General features: G+C 33.9%; 1 protein-coding gene across 2 annotated transcripts in view; it reads right to left on the bottom strand.

The window, feature by feature from the left end:
* slco1c1 (solute carrier organic anion transporter family, member 1C1) overlaps window positions 1–24,133 on the bottom strand; it is a 59,279-nt gene extending 35,146 nt beyond the window's left edge. Inside the window, exons 1-2 of one of the 2 annotated variants that reach the window (XM_056456206.1) lie at window positions 23,793–24,133; window positions 15,580–15,728 (exon numbers count right to left, since the gene is read on the bottom strand). In XM_056456206.1, coding sequence (XP_056312181.1) covers window positions 15,580–15,714 — 135 coding nt within the window. In that variant the 5' untranslated portion in view covers window positions 15,715–15,728; window positions 23,793–24,133. The remainder of the gene's footprint in view (window positions 1–15,579; window positions 15,729–23,792) is intronic. The other variant, XM_056456208.1, reaches the window with a different exon arrangement.
* Window positions 24,134–25,713: the final 1,580 nt, after the last annotated feature.

The following is a 25,713-nucleotide window of genomic DNA, read 5'->3' as shown; positions in this document are numbered from 1 at the left end:
AAATAAGGCAGTGAATATTTTATATTTTATTATACATTTAAAATAATGCAAACAAAATGTATTTTTTTAAATGTATAATAAAAGATAATTATTATAATAATTTATTATAAAAATGATATTGTTATAAATAACTATATTTTATATTTAACATTTAAGTGTATTTTATTTATGTCTTATCTAATCATTTTATTTTTAATAAATCAATAAAAACTAACAGTAAACACTTTTTTCCATTTCAAATAAATACTTTTATGTTCATCTTAGAATCTTCAAAGGAAAAATGTATCGGTTTCCACATAAAATTGCTTTAACACAGATAATAACAATAATAATAAATGCATTCTGATCACCAACTGAGCATGTCTGAATGATTTCTCAAGGATCTGGCTTTATATCCCAGCAATAAATTATATTTACAAATATATGAACATACAAACAAATTTATTACATTGTTAACCACACACACACACACACGCACGTACACGCACGCACGCACACACACAGACACACAGACGATTTTTATTGTATTTTACTAATCAAATAAAGGCAATGGCAGAAGAAATTATAAACTGAACCCCAAGTACAAACATGTTTCCTTAAAAAATTATCTGCACCAACATTTTCATAGTCGAAAACAACAACAACAACAACAACAATAACAATATTAATAATGATGATAATTATGAGATTATTATTATTATTAATTATATCTTTTATAACATTTATTATTTCATTATAATTAATATAATAATGTATCATTGCTTATTATTATTATTATTATTATTATTATAATATACTTTATATTATATATAACATTTTTTATTATAATAATGTAATATTATCATCATTATATTAGTAATAATAAGAAAAATAATTAAATAATTTATTAACTATAATTTATTATTGTTTTATTATGATTATTATTTTTAGTTTATTATTTAAGATTTTTAAATTTGTTTATTATAATAATTTAGTATAATAATAATAATAATTTATTATTGTATTACGATTATGATTTTTATTATATTTTTTACATTTTACATTTTTTAATTAGTTTATTATAATAGTTTAATATAATAATAATAATAATAATAATAATAATAATAATAATAATAATAATGATATTAATAATAATAATATGAATTGACAAGACAAATAGAATGCATTATTTAAAATATATAATAAAATAATTATTATTTATAACAATATTTTTGTATAATAAATGACCTGAATAATAGTATTTCATTAATACATATTATTATTATTATTATTATTATTATTATTATTATTATTATTAATCAAACATTTGAATTTAATATAATAATGTTATATTATCATAATAATAATAATAATAATAATAATAATAATAATAATAATAATAAAGCATTTATTAATTATAATTATTATTGTTTTACAGTTTTAATTTGTTTATTATAATAATCTAACAAAATAATAATAAAATGAATAGATAAGACAAATGGAATGCACTATTTGAAATATATAATAAACTGTTATAATTTATAACAAAATTTTCTAATAAATTCTCAATAATTATATTTAATAAAAATAATACACTATTATTATTATTATTATAACAATTATTATTATTATAATTATTGTTTATTTTTTTTATTATTATTATTATTATTATTAATGATCATCAAATAATTGTATATACTTCAGACCCCACTACAAAATGCCAGCCACCCAACATAGTCCCCTATTTAGTGAACAGGAATCAGTATCACTAATGCCTTATTCAGAATAAAGTAAATGACTAGAGTACTGGTGTTGATGTAAACAAAACCAGCAGACTGAGGAACAGCTTTTTCCCCAGAGCTGTCTCCCTTCTGAACTCTGCCCCTTACTGACTCTTTTGCCCCCCCAATACACCCCCCACACTCCTCTAACTTATACTCCTCACAATCACTGCACTATTTAACATTTGCACATTTAAAGTTTGCACATATTCATTGCACTGATTCATTTACTTGAACTGGACATACCCACTGCACATGAACATTTGTAATTATGTTTATCTATCTGCACACTTCTGCTATTAATAGTATCCTGTACATATATTCATTTATTGTAAATCTGTTCATAGCTAATACAACCTGTATATAATGTTGATAGTACATCCATCTGTAAATATCACTATAGTTTCTCTATAACTGCACTTTATAACTTATACCTGTATCCTGCACTTGCTGCTATTGCACTGCTGGTTAGACCTAAACTGCATTTCGTTGCCTTGTACATGTACATGTGTAATGACAATAAAGTTGAATCTAATCTAAAATCTAATCTAAACACAGATCTACTTCCTGTCATCAAGAAGAAACTATTAGACAGTAATATACTCTCAAGCTCCTGTAAACAATCTGACGTCTGTTTAAAGCCCTAAATCAATCAATAGATTAGGCAAGCATGCTGTTTTCACAAACCCTCAAGAGTTCAGCGTCTGTGTCCTTCATTTAACACAGTTAGCACCGCTTTGTTGTGGGTCACGCAAACCCGTGCTTCATCCACTGGGATGCAACTCACTTTTCCGTAAAATCTGAAGAATCTCTGAGCTACAGAGCAATGCATGCTGGGATTTGCAGACAGAAGTTGAATATCTAAAGAACTATTATGTAAAAAACACACATTTATGGAAAATCTGAAACATTTCTGAGCTACAGAGCAATACAGATCGCTAGAGAACTACAAATCTGCCACCAAAAGAACTACAAATCCTGTCATGCACCTCACACACACCTGTTCTTGTTTCATTGTTGCCAGATTGGGTCTCTTTACTTACTACCCAGTTTTGATCGCCCAAACAGAACAAACCCCCCAACCACACCCTACATTCATAAGTATTTACAGTATATGCGGTGTATACACTCGTTCCAAGTGGGGATCAAACCAGCAGTTTCTGTATGGGAGGCAACTGCGCTATGGAGGAGGCTATGAGAGTGAGACTTTTGCACTGAATTCATCAGCTGGCCTCCGTTACACACTTTACTACAATATGCAGTGGCATTCTTTAAAAATAGTTGTAAATAATACATTTTAGTATGGTTCAAAAGATTTTTACTATAAATTACTACTGTATTAGTTTAATTACTGGTGTATGGGACTAGTGCAGTGCTTTGAAACAGAACAAATGTATGTAATCGACGCCTAATGTCTCACTATATACTTTACTAACCAACAATGGTGTTTAAACCTTTGAAATAAAATTTGAAGCAGTCACGTTTGTATAGGCGAAAATGAAGCTTCGGACGTCACTTGATCACGTGATCATGCCTAAACGAATCAAGCTCAGGTACACTGCTTCACTACGAGAAGTATCTTTTTTTTAATATACATGCTTCGAAGCCTCTGTTCACAACGTCACATCATTACTATCATGTAAAGCAAACAAACAAACAAACAAAAATTCACATTTCACAAAATAAAGTAAGTTAGTTTAACTTATAATTTAAAAAAAGTTACTTTGACTTAACGAAAAAGAGTTATTGTAACTCACAAACTGATTATATTAAGCAGAACTCAAACCTAATGAGTTATGAATTAATTACTTATACATTTTGTGTTAACTCTAATGCTAGAGGCAATGCCAAACCATTTGAGTACCTCTATAGTTGTTTGGACTCTGTTTCGTTCTATTAACTGAACTTCATTACTCCAAATACCAATTTGAAGAACTTAAAATGTTTTAATTACTACTGCTCTAAATATTTGACATCAACACACATAATATACGTGTACATGACTCAATATATATATATATATATATAACAATAGGTTTATAGTACTTGTGTTTCAAAACTTAAATGGATTTCCGCAATCAGCTTCCTCAAACAGTTTGAGTTAACAGTTTTACAGTGTATTATGTAAAAAAACCTCACATTTCTGGAAAATCTGAAAAACCTCTGTGCTAGAGCAATGCATGCTGGGATTTGCAGGCAGAAGTTGAGTATCTAAAGAACTATTATGTCAAAGAGAGAGAGAGAGAGAGAGAGAGAGAGAGAGAGAGAGAGAGAGAGAGAGAGAGAGAGAGAGAGAGAGAGAGAGAGAGAGAGAAAGAGAGAGAGAGAGTAAACAGAAGAAAATGTGGCAGAGCACAGCATTCGCTCGTGACGAGACGCTCAGAATAGAAACAGATGACAATCATCTGTCCAAACAACAACACACAACATTACTGTGTTCATTCACTTCACTTTGGTATTAGGTTTATAGTTTATCATTACTTTATATTGCATGTTATTTTACACCATGTAACCTTAGCTCTAAGTTTAGCACACGTCTCTTTAGCAGCTGAAATAAAATATTTACATTTTATTAGATTTAAAAAATATATTTTTATATATTTTTTATTATAAAATGATTTTTGTTTCTTAATATGTCAATATAGTTTTATTTACATTTCAGTTGTACGTTTATAATCATTTATTTCATTTGTTAATGTTTTAAAAGCTTATTTAATTTCAGTTTAAATAAAACAGAAAATGAATATATATATATCACTTTATAATGTTGTAAAATAGATGTTTATTTCATATTTGTGTGTGTGTGTGTGTTTTATTGTTCAATTTCAGTCTTTTATTATATTGTATGTGAGAGAATATATATATATATATATATATATATATATATATATATATATATATATATATATATATATATATATATATATATATACACTATACATGCATTTTGCATTATGCCATTGATTATGTATGTCTGAGTGTGAGTGTATATGTGTGTCAGTGTGTAAATGTGTGTGCTTGTGTGCATGTGAGGTTGTACACTAGCAGACTGCCAGCTTTAATTTGAGGGTTTTTACATCCAAATCAGGTGAACGGTGTAGGAATTACAACAGTTTGCATATGTGCTTCCCACTTGTTAAGGGACCAAAAGTAATTGGACAATTGGCTTCTAAGGTGCGTGTAAACCCCCATTATCCCAATTACAAGGAGCAGATAAAAGATTCAGAGTTCATTTCAACATCGATTAGTTAGTGTGCATGTGAGTATGTCTGAGTGTATATGTGTGTCTGTGTGCGAGCATATATGTGTGTATGAGTAAATGTGTTTGAGTGTGTCTGATTGTATGTTTGTTTGTGTTGGTGCATATGAGTGTATACACTGTATGTGTATCTATGTGTGTGTATATATGTGTGTATGAGTGTATGTCTGCGGTGTGCATGTGTGTGAGAGTATATTTGTGTCTGTGTGTTAATGTGTGTGTTTGTGTGCATGTGAGTGTGTATGCGTCTCAGTGTATATACTCTATCTGTCTATGCGTGTGTCTGTCAAAGTCTGGAGCTCATCATAAATCTCCAGCTGTACAGTGGCACGCCGCTCATCTGTTTAGATCACATTACACGTGGACACAGTAATCTGAGTGCCGGCCAACAGAAGCACGTGTTCACGGAGGCCCCGGGCTGCTGTTCTGAGATCAGCTCATTCACACACACACGCTCATCATGAGCTCCAGACCTCCAGACGCACAGGTCTGAGCTTCACCCATAACATACAACACATCAACAGGCAACTCTATGACCAGTGGCTGAGTTTCCAACCAAGCATGTCAGTTAGATTTTAGGCATGAGGTTTGATTCTGACAGCATACACACAACAAAATAATGCTTGCTTTTGCAAAAGATGGTTAGTTTAATGTCACTTAAAGCGAAGCGTGATCACTTAAGCTTTAAATATAGACCAAGCTGCTATTTTTCTGCTGCACACAGATCCTAATGTGCTTTTCTCTTTTTGCTGGTTGTGATAATTTTGTCAAATATTTGTGTTCAACTTGTTGAGCTGGAACTCCACTGGAAACCATAATCGGCTTTGCCATAAGGGTCTCTATGGGTGCAATTACAATACCTTCATTCATCAGATTAGCCACTGTTCCTCATACGTGCAGATCATTTCTAAAATCAGACCTCAGGCTAAAGCAAAGAATTTGGAAATCAGAGCAGGCCTTCGTAAAGGTTTATATCAGGAGGATATTGTTAACCACACCTTTGCATTGTCTTTCTTGGAGACCGGGTCACATGCTATAGTAAAGTGTCCTAACAATGAGTCCACACAACAAGTTTAAATGCATCTAAATTCAGAAAGCATTGTCTTTTTTTCAGACTATGCTCCTAATTTTGGAATAATATTATTATCAGTTTGGGGTTTAATGTCTGTAAACCCTCCACATCCCATAAACCAACTTTGCTTTGATTTGTCAGCTAGCCAAGACTACTTTTATGGGTCTTTCCATGTAAATTTTGTGTTAAAATTCTTTACTAACAATTTCTGTAGGTGGGTATTATGCAAATGTATTACTGTAGTTCAACCTTAGTCCTGGAGGGCCGGTGTCCTGCTGAGTTTAGCTTTAACTTGCTTCAACACACCTGCCTGGAAGTTTCTACATCTAGTTAGAGCTTGATTAGCTGATTCAGGTGTGTTTGATTAGGGTTGGAGCTAAACTCTCCAGGACACCGGCCCTCCAGGACCGAGTTTGAACACTCCTGCTGTAGACCGATAGGAGGATTTCGCAAATATGACAATTTATGAAAAAATTATGAAAAAGGATTTCGCAAATATGACAATTCAGAGCCAATTTTTTCTTTGAGACAATACTTTTATTCAACACAGCCTCATTGTGGATACGTACCCCTGTCTACATTTCTGGAGAGCACAAATTATGTAGCCAGTGGTATGTCTGGCTTCATTTCGTCTTTAAAATGAACGACATGGGGTGGTACGACGATGCTGACAGCTTCTATTCCTTTTCCCGCTACCGCTGACCGCTTGCCTCCGTACGGGCGGCTTTTCTGGTGTTATCAGTTTGCCAGTAGCTTGCTGCACACATCAGCAAACTGCAATGACGGGGTTTGAGTCTGGTGAAGAACAATTCCAGAAACCAAGTAAAACAAAAGAAAAAAAATAACCAACAGGCTGAAAACGTGGTGAAACCACACGACCGCGGCTTTTCTTTTTCTAGATTGCTTTTGAAAACACTATTGGTTGGATTTAGGGACGGGGTAGGTGGGTCAGTCAGTCAACAGCAAGCTGGCCAGGTCGGCTGAAGTGTACATTGCGCCCTCTGATGGATTTATGTGAGAAACAGCAGCCTCTGGTGGATTTTGCAAAAACATGTCATGTATTTCGCTGTCCACAGAAATGTAGACCTGGGTACATATCCACAATGAGCCTGGGTTGCCTTTATTTATTACACAGCTCTCTGAAACACTTCATTCTGATTTAATTGCAACATTACAAGGTATGTTATTCCCAGATAACAACTGCTGAAACTAATCATCAATCTACAAATAACTTTAATGTTCTTGACTATTTGGCGTCATCTGGTGACTGAATAATAATACAAGTAGGTTAGTGTAGGCTGCATCAGGCTGTTTTTCTTTTTCGATTTAGTCAAGTGACAACACAGATCAATGTTTTGTGTTTAACTGTTTAGTTTTGTGGCAAGCAGCATTGTTTAATAAGTGGGATAATGTACATATAGCATGTTGTTTTTGCAGAATAAGCCCTTTTAAAGAACAGCTGCAATTTATTCTGCAAGAACAATCGGCTATTTGTTATTTACAGTGGTGTAATGCATCAGAAATACTCAAATTACTGCGAGTAGTTTTTCTCAGGAATTGTACTTTAGTAAGTAGTTTAAAACGTATACATTTACTAGAGTACATTTGAGTGCAATATCAGTACTTTTACTGCATGTCTAACTTCAACCTGCAGTCACTACTTTCTATGTTTATTTTTTTCTTGTATATAGTGATTGGATAAGTAGAATAATCAGCTCTATGACTTTCATCCAATCCAATCATGCATAGAAAAAAATGCATAAGACAGACAAACCTCAAGATGCTTTAAAAATGCAGCAAAACATGTACAGAGTGAAAGCATTAAAATGTTCAAGAAGATGCACAAATCATGCGCAATGTGATGGTTTAGACTGCATGATGAAAAGATAAACAATGTCTATACTGTATGATCACCGAGACCCCCAAATGGCCTAAAACAATAACTAAATGCACTACAGAATGTTACGTTTTCAAACACAAATTGGAGTCAGGGTTAAATGTGTATAACTTAAAGCACTAACATATCATCAGCTAGATTTAGGTCAGTTTTTTTTTACATTTTTAGATTACACAGATTTACTATTTACCGTGACCTTTTATGTGAAGCTGCTTTGACACAATCTACATTGTATAAGCGCTATACAAATAAAGGTGAATTGAATTGAACACAGATTTTGCCAAGCATATAAATTTCAAGAGTTCACACTTAGCTGACGGTTGATAATAAAGCGTGTTTGGCATGATGTACTGGGAGAGAGCCCTGAGCTCAGAAGGTCCTCAAACCCCGGCTCCCTCCCATTTGAGCTCAGGTTGGTCTCGAGAAGTCCCCTGCATTATTTAGGACCCAAGACAGATTATAGGGATTGCTATGAAGAGATAAACTGCTGACTGAAAGGCATAGGTAGGAGCCTGACTAAGAGCTCATCTATAGTGCCAATTTGGTTCGGTAAATTCACTTATGTTGCATGTCTGGACTGTGGGAGGAAACCAGGGAACCTGTGGAAACCCATGCAAGCATGTGGAGAACATGTAAACTGCAAAGAAACGTCAACTGGCCTAGTAAGAACTTGAACCAGTGATGTTCTAGCTGTGAGGCAACAGTGCTAACCACTGAGCAACCGTTCCACCCTATCAATGAAAAGGGAGGAGGAGTAGGGGTGGAAGGGGGGATTCTTCAAGATGAAGATAACTAAGGTAAGAAACTCTGGTTATTTTAGTTTAGGATTCATCTGATCGGTAAATCATGCGTTAGCTAATGCAGGACCAGCTGTGATCAATCATAAGCATGTGATCCTCTCGAAATTAGTTTATAAATAAACTTTGCGTATCAACCTGCTTTCTGTCGGCTTATTATAGGTGCATATATTATATATAATGTGTTCTTACGTCACATTAAATTAATCTTGTGTTTTACATTTATAATACATGAATGGCAAATAATTCAACTTACACTTAGAAAACCTGAAGATGGCACTGATGTAAGCTGCATTTTTAATTTGCAGGGTATAATGTGGAATAATTTTCACAGCGTAATGCTCAAGTGCTTTTAGAAGGGCCACTTTTAACTCATGCTTTGAGTCGTATTTAATTAGATACGTTTACTCTACTTGCACTACATATTTTTGGCAAGAAATGGTACTTTTACTTGAGCATGATTGAGTGTGATTTCTTTTCGCTGCTAATTTATCATGCACTTACACTTATATATTATGCATTTATCATACACTTGATGAACAGCTATATATACATTGAAGAACAGCTATGTTACAAACTGCAAATAAGACATTTCTGCAAAACCCATATGACCTACTCTTTTAAAAAAAAGTGGCCCTTTCATTGTGCTCATTCCTGCTAAATAATCGCTTCCTAAGCAGCTTTTGCACTGTTGTCTCATGCAAACTTAATCCCAACCAAAAACAAGCCCTGAATTCTGATCTCCTCCGCATGTGCCAGATCTTAACGTCTAGAAAAACAGTTTGTCACTAATGAAGTGGTGAGGCTTTCAGAAGTCGGTCATATGGCTGGACAAACACGCTAAACACTCGCTAGTCATTCACGCTTTCAGACCCAGAGGCTCAATGCTTTCTAGAGTCAGCTGATAGACCATAGACTCTTTAAAAAGCATTTAACCCTCTGATGGCTCTGGGACAATCGCAGCATCTCAAACTGCACTTCATTGTGTTTGTGTACATAAATATCAGCACTAAGGCTGGGCGATACGACAAAAATCTCATATCATGGTATAAGTCATCTCATACTCTCATAGAAAAACTAAAAATGGCACCGTTGTAAGCTGCATTTTTAATTTGCAGGGTACATGGTGGACTAATTTCCACAGTGTAATATTCTCGACTTGAGTGCTTTTAGAAGGGCCATTTCTTACTCATACTTTGAGTTGTATTTAATTATATACTTGTACTCCACTTGCACTACATTTTTTGGCAAGGAATCGTATTTTTACTTGAGTTTGATTGAGCATGATTTGTTTTCGCTGCTAATTTATCATGCATAAATGTCAGCACTAGGAATCTATCTATCTATCTATCTATCTATCTATCTATCTATCTATCTATCTATCTATCTATCTATCTATCTATCTATCTATCTATCTATCTATCTATCTATCTATCTATCTATCTATCTATCTATCTATCTATCTATCTATCTATCTATCTATCTATCTGTCTATCTGTCTATCTATCTATATAGTTAGATAGCTGTCTAGTTTATATTTATATTGATAGAGAGAGAGAAAGAGAGTACATGCATAACTTATTAATTATTACAAATAAATGGTCAGTAATGTGCATTATTAAAATAAACCAGGCTGATTTCAAATTCAAGTTGACTACAAACACACGACTGGAAAGTCTACAAAGAGAGGTGAGTCTATGGGAACAATTATATGCTTGCTTAAATTATATATTACGCATCAAATATACATATATATTATACCAGAAAAAGTAATCTGCAAGGGAGGAACTCTTTCATAATGTACTAATACACAATTGAAGACAAAAGCCCTCCTGTGGAAACTGTTTAACAGAAAGAAGAAACTAAATAGTTTTAACTAACTTCTAAAAACTCAATCCTTTAGTCTTTGTCATGATGACAGTATATATTATTTTACTAGTTATTTTGCAGGAAACTACTGTAGCATTCAGTTTTAAGTGCAATTTAAAGCCTTAACTAGTTAATTAGGTTAAATGGGGAAGTTAGGTGAATTGCACATCATAGGCAACCGGGGTTTGTTAATTAAAAGAGTGGCTAAAAATATTGACCACAGCAGTTTTTACATAAAAAATAAACATAAAAAACTATATAGAGACAGTCAGACAAAAATAAACAATATAATAGGAATATAATATAATAGGAAATACTGTGTTAAACATCTCTTGGGAAATATTAGATAAAGTAATTAAAATTTCACAGAAAAGCTGATAATTTTGATAATAGCCGTTAACTGTAACAATATGTACCTTTGATGATAAACATTTCTGAGAGTAAATATCATAAATACCAATTCACCTCCTGGAAAAAAGCTGTTTGATAATTACTGTATCTTTTCAACTCTATCAGGAGTAAACTTTACACTATAAGCTCACAGTCATCCATTAACTAGTTAATTAGGTTAATTAGACACACCAGTGGTTTGTTCATTAACCAATCAAAAATAAGTATTTCTTAAGGGGGCTAATAATATTGACCAAAGCAGCTATTACATTTAAAAACATATTAAATCATATTGTTATTCCTGTCAAACTAAAATAAATAAGACATTCTGCAGAAGAAAAATCTAATAGGAAATGCTGTGTTAAGCATCTCTTGGGAAATATTTGTCAAAGTAATTAAAATTTCACAGGAGAGCTAATAGTTTTGCCATCAACTGTATATAGACTAGGTAACAATATGTCTAATGTGTAGTATGCACACTTTTGAGGTAAACAAGATAAACGTATATATCTGAGAGTAAATATCTCATCATAAATACCAATTCACCACCTGAAATAAAGTGTTTGATAATCACTGCATTTACATTGCACAATGATCAAAGTAAAGATCAATGTAAAGTTTACATTATAATCTGGATCTATAAACTGCATGTTTTCAAATTTATTAAGAGTAAACTTTACATTAAGATACATAAACTTGCAGTAATTCATTAACAGTAACTAGGGAAGTTCAACATGTCATTAAAAACAATGGTTTACTCATTATCCAATCAAAAAATAGTAATTTTTTAGGGGCGGCAAATAGAATTGACCAAAGCAGTTATTACTCTAAAAATAAATAAATAAATATAAATGAATATATATATATATATATATATATATATATATATATATATATATATATATATATATATATATATATATATATATATATATATATATATATATATATATATATATATATATATATATATACTCCAGTCAAAATAAAATAAATAACTAAAACATTCTCCAGAAAATAATAGGAAATCCTGTGTTAAACACCACTTTAATCAAACAAGTAGTTAAAATTACACAGTGAAGCTACTAATTTTGCCTTCAAATGCATAAAGACTAGTATAAAATAATTATAATATGTACAAGTGATGTGCTAATGTGCACACCTTTGAGGTAAACAAGATAAACCTTCATTTCTAACAGTAAATATCTCATCATAAATACCAGTTCACCTCCTAAAATTAAGTGTTTGTTAATCACTGCATCTTTAGTTTACTCTAAAGTTTACATTATAAGCTGGCAATCATCCATTAACTGGTTAATTGGGTTAATTAGGCAAGTTAGGTTAATTAGAATCATCACTGAAAACAGTAGTTTGTTCATTAGCCAATCAAAATACTAATATTTTAGGGGGGCAAATAATATTGACCAAAGCAGTTATAACTTTGTAAATAAACAAACAAACAAATAAATATTATATATTCCAGTCAAACTAAATAAAATATAATAGAAAATACTATGGTAAACACCACTTTAATTAAACAAGTAATTAAAATTACACAGGGAAGCTACTAATTTTGCCTTCAAATGTATGAAGACTAGTACATATTATTATTATTATTATTAATAATAATAATAATAATAATAATAATAATAATAAGTACCTTTGATGTGCTAATATGCACACTTTTGAGGTAAACAAGATAAACATATATTTCTAAGAGTAAATATCTCATTATAAATACCAGTTCACCTCCTGAATAAAGTGTTTGATAATCACTGCATTCACGTTCCACATTGATCATAGCAGAGTAAAGATCAATGTAGAGTAAAGTTTACATTATAATCTGGCAGTCATCCACTTTCACACATGACTATGAGTCTCACACAGAGAGTTTTGACGAGGCTGAATGGCTCTTCTGTGGCCAAGCTTATGTGTTCATGACAAAGGAAGCGCTGAGCATGACTCTCTCATTATTTACATCGTTAGCCATAATCATCTCATCAGGAGCTCAAAACGCTCTCTGTTCTCAGACCTCAGCTCTTCACAAAATAAAAAGATTCCACCACAAACTGAAGCTAAATCTTGTTTGGACTCAATGACGTCACAGCGCCGGAGGCCTCAAAGCCTGTTACATGTAAAGGAGATGGACCAGAATCTTCATCTCCAGACATAAACACACAGACAATTGAGGGAATATCGGTATGAGTAGGCAAGAGTCTGACAGTATGATAACCTTGGATAAAAATATCACGGTTTCACGCTATTGCTCTAAAATATGCTCCTTTTAAATGTCTGGGTAAAAACAACCCCATTGAACACAATATATTTAATTTTCAGAAACATTTAAAATATTTGAGTAGTAAACATGTCAGGCTAAATAATTCAACTAAATCCCTGACGCCTGCTGTCTTCATTAGCTTCAAAAACACTGGTTTCTTTACTACTTGAAAAGGCATCTTTGGATATCTTTCTTTGCTGTGGATATTAAGTAAAGCCTCTGTCACTTGGTTTATAAGAGATTTGATTGTTTATACGTTTGCTGAATCATGCGCTGATCAGTAAATTTTGATGTAGAGCAGTGTTTCTCGACCACGTTCCAGGAGGCCCACCAGCTCTGCACATTTTCCTGGTCTCCTTAAGCAAACACACCTGTTTCAGATCATTAGCTCAAAAGCAGAGACTGAAAGATCTGTAATGGGTGTGACAGACAAGGGAGATATCCAAAACATTCCATGTTGGGGGTCCTCCAGGAACATGCTTAAGAAACACTGATGTAGAGAGTCCTTTTCTATTGTTGAGATCTACTATTTAACTAAATAAAAGAGTCTTAAAATCACATTTTATATATATATATATATATATATATATATATATATATATATATATATATATATATATATATATATATATATACACACACACACACACACACACACACACACACACACACATATATATATATATATATATATATATATACATATACACACTCACCGGCCACTTTATAAGGTACACTTGTTCAACTGCTTGTTAATGCAAATTTCTAATCAATGCATTTAGGCATGTAGACATGGTCAAGACAATCTGCTGCAGTTCAAAGCGAGCATCAGAATGAGGAAGAAAGCTGATTTAAGTGACTCTGAACGTGGCATGGTTGTTGGTGCCAGACAGGCTGGTCTGAGTATTTCAGAAACTGCTGATCTACTGGGATTTTCATGCACAACCATCTCTATGGTTTAAAGAGAATGCCCCGAAAAAGAGGAAATATCCAGTGAGCGGCAGTTCTATGGGTGCAAATGCCTTGTTGATGCCAGAGGTCAGAGGAGAATGGCCAGACTGGTTCTAAAGGCAACAGTAACTCAAATAAGCACTCGTTACAACCGAGGTCTGCAGAAGAGCATCCCTGAACACACAACACGTCCAACCTTGAGGCAGATGGGCTACAGCAGCAGCAGATCACAGAACAGGAAAGAGTTCTGAAGGTAAAAGGGGGTCCAACCCGATACTAGTACCTAATAAATTTGCCGGTGAGTGAATATGAAGAGTTCTGTTGCAAAACCCTCTAAATTCCATCTAAAATTTCTTTCAAAATAAGCATTTTTCTCAACCTCCTATGTTTATTTTCAGTTTTTTCACATAGGGAAACTCCTATTCATCAACATACATGTGAAATTACTGAACCTACACACAAATGTCTGAGAAAAACGTGCATTTTAGAAGAAAATTTAAGATGGCATTTAAAGGTTTTTGCATCTGAACTCTTCATATATATATATATATATATATATATATATATATATATATATATATATATATATATATATATATATATATATATATATATATGATGAGTTAAGCCACTCTTATTTTAGTGTTACTTCTATGATGTCTTAGTCGTATGTCTGATTTGTATTAGTTTTTTATTTATTTAATTATGCAAAGCTAACAAAAATGAAACCTGCTGAACGGAGCATACACTAACCTGCAGATTATTCAGTCATAAGAGGGCGCCAAACCATAAAAAACAGCATTGAAAATAGACAAGCGTTTGGATACAAGCATATGGATGTAAACGTATTCACTGACAGTAGAAGATTAGAAGTACCCGGATGAACCAGTGTTATTAGATTTAATGGTTGTTATCTTGGAATAACATACCTTGGAAAGTCGCGACTGACCAATCAGAATCAAATATTCCAAACAGCCATGTAATAATGAGATTATTAGCCCCTCTGTATGTTTTTCCCAATTTCTGTTTAACAGAAAGACTTACTAGGTTAAATAGGGTGAAGTTAGGGTAATTAGGCAAGTCATTGTATAACAGTGGTTTATCTGTAGACAATCAAAACAAATATTGCTTAAGGGGGCTAATAATATTGACCTTAAAATAGTTTGAATATAATTAAAAGCTGCTTTTATTCTAGCCGAAATAAAACAAATAAGACTTTCTCCAGAAGAAACAATATTATAGGAAATACTGTGAAAAATTCCTTGCTCTGTTAAACATCATTTGAGAAATAGGTGCAAATAAGTACCTTGAAGCTTGAGCAACAGCGCCGATTTGGGCCGTTTTCCGGTGACCGTCTTTCCTTGTTGGGCAGATCCATCCTCCACAGAAAGATCTCGTTTTCCTTGGGTGATGATGACTCTTTAATGCAGTTTCTTGGCATTTATGCATGCACTCCTGAAAGAGACACAGTTTGCACACGTCATGACATGTTGTGCTCTTAGTGTGTTTGATAAAAAAATGACACACACACAATAAATAAAGTTCTGACTTCAGCTCTTGTGATGCAATTCCCTTCATATAGACTGACTGAAGTGACAACCCTAAGAATAGCAGCGGAAAGATCAGCTCCCAGGAGAAACCTGCAACTATCTGTGGAGAGCATCTTCTGCTAGAACGTCCTGGCATGAGTTTCAAAGACACGCATGGAGTCTTGAGGAAAAAAAAGTGTGATAAAATGACTTCAATATTTTTGGCCTGTGGAATAATTGATGCACAATGAATTCGAGAGACCTAGATTCAGATATTTTAATTTTAATTAATGCATAACTGACTGTGATTGAGTTGTGTAATAAATAGAAATGCTTTACCGTCTGACTTACTTTTGGACTTTAAGTAGAGCTTCAAATGAAGATTATGATCAGTTTTGATAAAATGATTTCAATGTTATTGGCTTGTGGAATAATTGATGCACAATGAATCTGAGAGACCTAGTGTAACACGAGGAGTGACAGAGACAACTAGGTTCGGATCCACGTGCAGGTTTATTGGGTAGACAGGCAAGCAATGGTCAACACGGGTACAAACAGATGTATGAAGGCAGGCCAGAATCATAGTCAAAGGATCAGACGAGAGGTCGAATGGCAGGCGGCATACAGGGATAACTAAATAAACAAGGCGAGGTAAATACATGGCAAAACAAGACAAGGAAAATGCGTTGTAGTGTCACTATACAGAAAACAAGACTCTGCAATGGGAATTAGTGAGTGTGCTGTTTAAATAGTGTGTGTAATCACTCTTAGACAATCCTCAAGTGGTGCGAGTGTAATCGGTCAGAATGAGGAAGCATGTGTGTGTGTGAGCGAAGTGCATGTATGAAAATGTAGTCCAGAAATGGCGGATTTGTAGCCCATAAGTTATTGTGAGTGAGATCGAGACACCTAGATTCAGATATTTTAATATAAAAGATTGCATAACTGACAGTGAGTCGGCTGTAATAAATATGGATGATTTACTGGAAACTGGAAGTAAATTAAAGCTTCAAATGAAGATTACAATAAATTATTTGTAATAATTGATCTCCAATCAATCCGAGAGACCTTAATTGAAACATTTTAATATAAATGTACGCATAACTGATTTGGTTGGATAATAAATACGAAGGATTTACAATCTAATTTACTTTTGGAATTAAATTAGAGCTTCAAACGAAGATTTCAACCAACTGTTTCGACATCAGTAGGTGGTGACATGTCCTAAGTTCTAATATAGTTTATATCGCTTTATTTATTGCCTTATTTATCAGGGGTCGCCAAAGCGGAATGAACCGTCAACTATTCCAGCATATGTTTTATGCAGCAGGTGCCCTTTCATCCACAACCCAGTACTGAGAAACACCGATACACACTCGCATTCACACTCATACACTACGGCCAATTTAGCTCAATTCCCCTATAGCGTATGTGTTTAGAATATGAGGGAAACTGGAGCACCCGGAGGAAACCCACACCAACATGGGGAGAACATGCAAACTCCACACAGAAATGCCAACTGACCCAGGCGGGACTCGAACCAGCAACCTTCTTGCTGTCTATTTAATTTGACAGTGCTTTTAATTCAAGTGCAATTTTTCTTCAACGTGCATTTGTCTTGATAAATGTAACCTTCTTTAGTTTAAATACTGAATTTTCCTGGAGATATATTTGCATAACAAAAATACAATGACTTTTATCATCTGAATTGATTTATACACAACTGTTGAATTTGTTTACAAAATTTAAGACAAGTAACTGTAAATAAGGGTGTCACGGTGGCGCAGTGGGTAGCACTGTTGCCTCACAGCAAGAAGGTCGCTGGTTCGAGCCTCGGCTGGGTCAGTTGGCATTTCTGTGTGGAGTTTGCATGTTCTCCCCGTGTTAGCACGAGATTCCTTTGGGTGCTCCTGTTTCTCCCGCAAGTCCAAAGACATGCGCTATAGGTAAAATGGGTAAGCTAAATTGTCTGTGGTGTGCGCGTGTGTGTGAGAGAGAGAGAATGAGTGTGTATGGATGTTTCTCAGTGAAGGGCATCCGCTGCGTAATACATATGCTGGATAAGTTGGTGGTTCATTCCACTGTGGCGACCCCTGATTAATAAAGTGACTAAGCCGACAAGAAAATGAATGAATAAACTGTAAATAAATGACCTAAAAACAAAAAGCAATGTCTTAATTTACATTATTACCAAAATACAAGTATTTTAATCACTACTCTGTAACTAATTACACCAAACACTGGACATGACACCACAAATACCGCCTTTCTTCTTTCCAATTTCACTAGAGACTAGGCCTGTCATGATATCTATTTTGTTGTACTACTGTATATATTGCACCAAAATATATTGTGTTAATTATATTATCGTCATTTTAAGACCATTTCACGCCACTTATTACAGTATATAATGCCAGAATGACTATATAATAGCATCACAATACAGGTACACTCTTCCACAGAACACATCATATTAGAGTATTTCATTTAATTATAGTCATTTGAACAGTTTAATAATCAGACACTGGGATCAGAATGTGAAACGCATATCCTAAATAAATTACAATAAATGTTAACACAAAAGTGCAAGGTAAAGAGTAACAGAGGCTGTGATATCTGCTGCCAGATCTATTTTCAGCTGTCAGACACCCACATGAAAATATACTATTGTAGTTTATAGTAAATACTACAGTGCTTTTAACCATACTGACACCTCCAATAAAGATAGAGATGTTTCACAATCAGCTCAAATGTTGCTAGAATTGGTTTTTATGTATGTGCAATATATATTACATCACCATATATGATTGAGGTCATGTCCATGTTGTGCAATAAGTCCATATGAAGACTTCAGATGCAAAAACCTCTAAATGCCGTCTAAAATGTTCTTCTAAAATGAGCATTTCCATCAGGCTCCTGTGTGTATGTTTAGTAAAACCACTTTTATGGCAAAGAATAAGTTCTTTTCCTGGTCTTTAAAGTGAAATATCTCAACATAAACAAAAGAGGCTGAGAAAAATGTTCATTTTCTATAGAAATTTCAGACTGAGTTTACAGGATTTTGCATCTGAACTCTACATATATTGATTATTGTTACAGGCCTACTACTGTAGATACACTGAATGGATTTGCTAAAGTTTTGTGAAGGTTGCAAACAATTTCTATGAGCTAAATTTAAACAAACTAATTAAATTTAGTATCATTCAACTTAATTAGTTTGTTTAAATTCAGTAAAAATAAACTATTTGCAACCACTTACCTTAAAAACATTTAATAAATCCAATGAATCACTTTATTTTTAGTGTGTGTAATTAAAAATGAATTAAACTTGTTCCCTAACTCTTAAAAACACTCATGAAAACTAATATATCACACATAAAACTGTCACAGAATGGGAAAGATTTGATGCCTACAAAGCAAACAAGAGACAAATCATTCAAGCTGAATAAAAAAAGAGGCAAAATCATAACAAAACTATCATCTTATATTGCAACTTGATTCAGAAACGTGCAGCTTTACACACAACGCAACTTCTATACGTCTATATTCCAAGGTCTCTTGAACATTATGGGCTGGTAATTTAGCTATTCATGCTCTGATTGTATATTCTGATTGAACTTGATGAGTCCTTGAGCGCAGCCAGTGCAGTAAATGAAACATCAACCCGACTATAAATTACAGAGGTTGCTTTGAATTCAGAAAATCATCGGACACACAAAAGCAAGCAACTTCACTTGAAAAAACACAGCAGCCTTCTTCACAAGCACCGGCTATTTTTCTCCAGTCGTTTAGCAGATGCTTCTTCTACTTTTCTGAGTCACTACACTTATCATATTGTGATAATCCCTCTGGAGTAAGCGGAGGTTAAGTGTCTTGCACAAGGACACAAAGTTCATGAATCAGCTCTTCAGAGAAGCAGACACACTATGAGTTTGACTGCTATCATTTCTGCATGCTTTTCTATATGTTCTACTTAATTAGGAGTTTAATATGGATTATAAATGGCATCATTTGGCTTCAACAATCATTGTTAATGATAAAAATTAGCAGTTTTCTGTATTTTGTGATTCCTGTTTTTATTTATTTCTGCTTTTGAATTGCATTATGGGATCTTGATCTTTCTTTCGATGACTTTTACCCTTCAAAAGTTTGAAGGAGTGACTTTGATGATCATTTTTAATACTTTAAAGTGATATATTGCCTATGTTGGTGTTGCATATTAAGATATAAAACCCTTGTAATAAACCGCCAGTGCATTCTCTGTTATTTTACAGGCATATTTCTTAATTTATATTATTATTTCTTATACATTATATTATTTCAAGCTACTAACATGTCAATAAAAGTCACTATGTTAAACTGTAGAGTTGAATTTTCAACATCAAAAGTCCACAAAGCAGAGATCAACATCCCATAATGCAATTCACAACCATAAATAAACCCAAAACACTTGTGAATCACAAAATAGGGACACTGTCCATTAAGAGCTATTTTTTATTGCATATGCTCGTCCAGTCTATTATACCATACACAAAAATAAACAAGCCAAATAAAATGCATTAAATTGATGAATTAATTTTGCATTAAAACAATGCATAAACTGTACACCTTTTAGACGATTTAAACATGGATGATCCATCATAATTTAGATAATGAAACTAAAATATAATATGGAAATTATAATTGTGATATTCTTTATGCATTTTAGTATTGGATGTTCCATTGTGTGATCATACAGATCACAAAACTACTTTAATGCATAAGAATAATGCAGAAATTATGTTTTATATACTATATATGTTCGGAAATAGCTACTTAGCATAAATACTGCAAATTGTTTTGTTATTTTTAACCATTTTTCTGTAGTTTAAGCTTGGAAACAACGCTTCAATCATTCATTCATTCATTTTCCTTTAGCTTAGTCCCTGCCAACTATTCCAGCATATTTTACATAGCGGATGCCCTTCCAGCTGCATCCCAGTACTGGGAAACACCCATACACTCTCATTCACACACTACAGCCAATTTAGTTTATTCAATTAACCTATAACGCATGTGTTTGGACTGTGGAGGAAACCGGAGCACCCGGAGGAAACCCACGCCAACACATGGAGAACATGCAAACTGCACATAGAAATGCCAACTGACTCGAACCAGCGACCTTCTTGCTGTGAGGCAAGAGTGCTAACCACTGAGCCACCCTTAAAAACAACTGATTTGCATAAATATAATGATTTAATCTTCTACTATTTAAAATTTGGTAAGTTCAATGGGGTTGTCACCTTTTTTTAGTATAGGACAGAGTAGGTTACAGATAGGAAAGTATTGAGAGTAGAGAGAGAGAAAGTGTCGACAAAGGACCTCAAGCTGGAAATCGAACTCAGGTCGCCGTGAGCACCATGGTGCTATATGTCAGCACACTTAACCACTAGGCTATTGGCGCTGACGGAAGTTTGATCATTAAATCCCAAATAAATAATTTGCATAAAAACAATACAGAAATGTCCATCTTTTTTAGAACATTTGTAAATTTGAGCAGTACAGTCAGTCTTTTATTTATTTACTCATTTATTTAATTACACCATAAAATAATACAGAAATTATTATATTTTTATGAACGTTATGATTTAATTTTATAATGTGTGATCATTTAGGTCACAAAACTACTTCATCTTGAATTGCACATATCCACTGCACATAAAAAGTTAATATATCTGCATACCTCTGATTATTAATAGCAACCTGTACATATCTACAGTAAATCTCTGTTCATAGCTGATACAACTTATTTATAATGTTGATAGTACATCCATCTGTAAATATCACTGTAAATATCACTATCGTTTTTCTGTAATCGCACTTTAAAACTTATATCCTGCTAGTGCACTCCTGGTAGTGCACTCCACCTAAACTGCATTTCTTTACCTTGTACTTGTACATGTGTAATTACAATAAAGTTCAATCTAATCTAATCTTATCATATTACATTACTTATATTATTACTAATACCAATATATTTATACTATTTAGGCTTGGAAATAGCCACTTTGCATAAATGTAATGAGCTTTATTTTTTTTAGCATGAGCTTGGGCAGTCTTATGAATATTTTGGCAGCCCAAATAATACTTAAAAACCCAAATACATTAAAAAACAATACAGAATTTACAATATTTTTAGTCTGTCATCAATTACATTTTTAGCCTGTCATTATTTAGATAATAAAACCAGAAAATATAATAAAAGAATTCTAATTACAATATTTCTAGGAAGTTTATAATTGGACATTTCAATGCGTGAACATTTAGGTCACAATTAGGGATGCAACAATTAACTAGTTTCACTATTATTCGCACAATGGATTATTTTTAAAGGCTTCTCAACACCGCGTTTCTGCACAGAACAAACTGCTGCAACTAAGCAAAGTTATACCAACTGTGCACTAATTTAAAGTTCTGAGCTTATACACCAAGGCTAATATCCACGCACACTGGACTAACTATGGCTGAGGCTATTAAATAAAAAAGGTTTCTTTCGCCCTTAACATGTTGCGTCTTTTGAGTGCGCAATATCGTTACTTAATTTCTTGCACGCATATTGGGAGTGACTTGCACGTGGAAATGACCGTTCAGCTTTATAATATGCTTAGATTTACATTAGACAAATACTATTTTTATTTAGTCTTGTCTTTATTTATTAATTTATTTATGTATTTGTTCACTGTTCTGTCATTTATTTTGAGTGTAAAATTATTACTTATGTTAAAACGCCGAAAACATTTTTTTCACTTATTTTTAAGTCCAAAAAGAAATTGAATATCCTTTGTTTTTTTGATTATTATTTTGTGCTGTATTATTTGGTTACTGAGCAGCAATAAAAAACTTTAAAATATAAGGAGTTTTCATGTCATTTTCTAAACTAGTAGTGTTTTGGAATTAATGAATGCATAATAATCGTGATAACCATGAAACCGTGATTATTCCTCAGACTGTAATCCTACAAGCAAAATCTAGAACCGTTGCATCCCTAGTCACAATATTTATTTGCATAAAAATAATGCAGAAAGCAATATTTCAATATACAATTTCAACTTGGAAGTAGCTATTTTCCATTAAAAATATATATAAAATATTATTATTATTATTAATAATAATATAGTCAAATTAGCCTTAAATTGCTTTAATTTATTAATTAAATCATAAAAACTGATTTTCACAAGTATAGTGGTTGTTTTAAGCTTGAAAACAATCAATATCTAATTCAGATCCTCAAACTTGTTGCTTAAATTAGCAAAACTCATAATTTATTTAATAAAATTGTATAATATTTGGTAAAATAAGGATTATTTAGTTAAGCCAAAACACAGAAATGCAACAAAAGGTCATAAATATTCTTAAAAACAACATCATTTAGATGTATCAACAACTGCAGCAGCATAAGTTTCCCCTGAATTAAAGCTTATATATGATGTGGCGTATATATACACATCAGACGCATGAAGGTAAACAGTCAGTGATCTGGTGAATTGGTGTGGATGAGTGGTCATGACAACCAGCGCGCAACTGCGTCTAATTAACCAGCAGCTGATATGAATCCACGAGTGACCACAGATTAAAAAAGCCCCAAAAAACAAACACACACACAGTCCAACACTGTTGAATGCATAAAACCTACTGATATCAACAACAAAACACACCCGTCTCCTAAAAGCAGATGCATAATGAACTGCTGGATGTTAATATAACTCAACAGTGCGTCATTTATCCGCCACAATAAGTCTGAATCATTCAAACTAAGCACAAACACCTACTTTTAACGAGCAGATGTTGGATTTATCTTCTAATAGACACGCGCGCGGCTTTGCGCACCCATTTTAAACCATGCCATGTCTTGTGCGCAATGCATATCCATAATTTGTAAGCAAGAGATGAATTAGGTCAAAATGTCTTGCGTCTGTCTACGTGCGCTTTTTCTGCTATGAAGTAGACGTACCTACTCACCAAACCGCGCGCTTCGTACGCGTATATCCGATCCCGATTGCGTCTGTTATACAATCTATGGATACATAAGAGTCCCCTGTGGTCCAAAACGAGTGCGTTTGGAGCAGATCATGTGTGTATGAGGGAGAAAAAACTTCCCACAGGCTTGCCGGAGACGAGGAAAAGGCACTTGGTGCTGGAGGTGTTTCCTAACACTTCCACTCACATCCGATTGTGCTGCGTGCGGCTCGATGCGTCCGAATAGTTTAATCTTTTTTACGTCAATCTTGTAGTTTCTTTCTTTTTCTTCTTCTTCTTCTTCCTGAGAGGTGATATAGTTTGTTCTGCTTTGAAGCCGCTGGATGGATTGAGCTGAAGCACGTGATTGAGCGCGCACAGTCTCTGGATGATCACATCATATGCGTAAAGCGCGCGCTCATCCATCCTTTCATCGCGGCTTTAATAATAATAATAATAATAACAATAATAATAAAATCTCATTTTTTTTAGGAATTAAATTATTATACCGACTTTGATTATATGTTATGTGGAGCATTAAAGAGATAGTACACTAAAAATGTAAATGTACGCACCATTTACACTATTAAACGAACAGGGTTACAAATCCAAGTGAAATTACGCGAAAAAGAAGTGTTTTTGAGTCATATTATACTGTATATATATATATATATATATATATATATATATATATATATATATATATATATATATATATATAGTAGTATTAAGAATTCTGTTATTGAATGCTTCATCATATATAGTAGTGAACTGCTAAACTGGGTTACATACTGTACACTGTTACCAATGCTGGACTCCACAAAATTCCTTCAAGTTGTCCCAACACAAATCGATTAAGTTAACTTGATTTGTTTTTACCAATTTGAATATAGCGACACGGTGGCTTAGTGGTTAGCACTGTCACCTCACAGCAAGAAGGTCGCTGGTTCGAGTCCCGGCTGGGCCAGTTGGCGTTTCTGTGTGGAGTTTGCATGTTCTCCCTGCGTTCGTGTGGGTTTCCTCCGGGTGCTCCGGTTTCCCCCACAGTCCAAAGACAAGCGGTACAGGTGAATTGGGTAGGCTAAATTGTCCATAGTGTATGTATGTGTGTGAATGAGTGTGTATGAGTTTCCCAGTGATGGGTTGCGGCTGGAAGTATAAGAAATGCTGGATAAGTTGGCGGTTAATTCCGCTGTGGCGACCCCAGATTAATAAAGGGACTAAGCCGAAAATAAAATGAATGAATGAATGAATGGTCGTAGTGTATGAGTGTGTGTGTGTAAATGTGAGAGTGTATGGGTGTTTCTCAGCACTGCATTCCAGATGGAAGAGCATCAGCTGCGTAAAACATTTGCTGGAATAGTTGGCGGCTCATTCCGCTGTGGTGAACCCTGATGAATAAAGGGTGAGCCACATGAAAATGAATGAATGAATATTAAACAATTAAGCTGTGCCAAAAAACTCAAGAACTGTGTTGATTCAGCTTATTTTAAATATGTAGTTTGAACAAGCGGTGGCGCAGTAGGTAGTGGTGTCACCTCACAGCAAGAAGGTCACTGGTTCGAGCCTCGGCTGGGTCAGTTGGCGTTTCTGTGTGGAGTTTGCATGTTCTCTCCATATTCGGGTGGGTTTCCTCCAGGTGCTCTGGTTTCCCCCACAGTCCAAACACATGTGGTACAGGTGAATTTAGGTAGGCTAAATTGGCTGTATATGAGCGTGAATGAGTGTGTGTGGATGTTTCCCAGAGATGGGTTGCAGCTGGAAGGGCATCTGCTGCGTAAAACATATGCTGGATAAGTTGGCGGTTCATTCCACTGTGGCGACCCCAGATTAATAAAGAGACTAAGCCGACACGAATAAGAATGAATAAACTGTAAATAAATGACCTAAAAACAAAAAGCAATGCCTTAATTTAC

Source organism: Danio aesculapii, chromosome 4, assembly GCF_903798145.1.
Source record: "Danio aesculapii chromosome 4, fDanAes4.1, whole genome shotgun sequence".
NCBI lineage: Eukaryota > Metazoa > Chordata > Actinopteri > Cypriniformes > Danionidae > Danio > Danio aesculapii.
The sequence above is the reverse complement of the archived record's forward strand: the minus strand, read 5'-3'. Positions and strand labels throughout refer to the sequence as shown.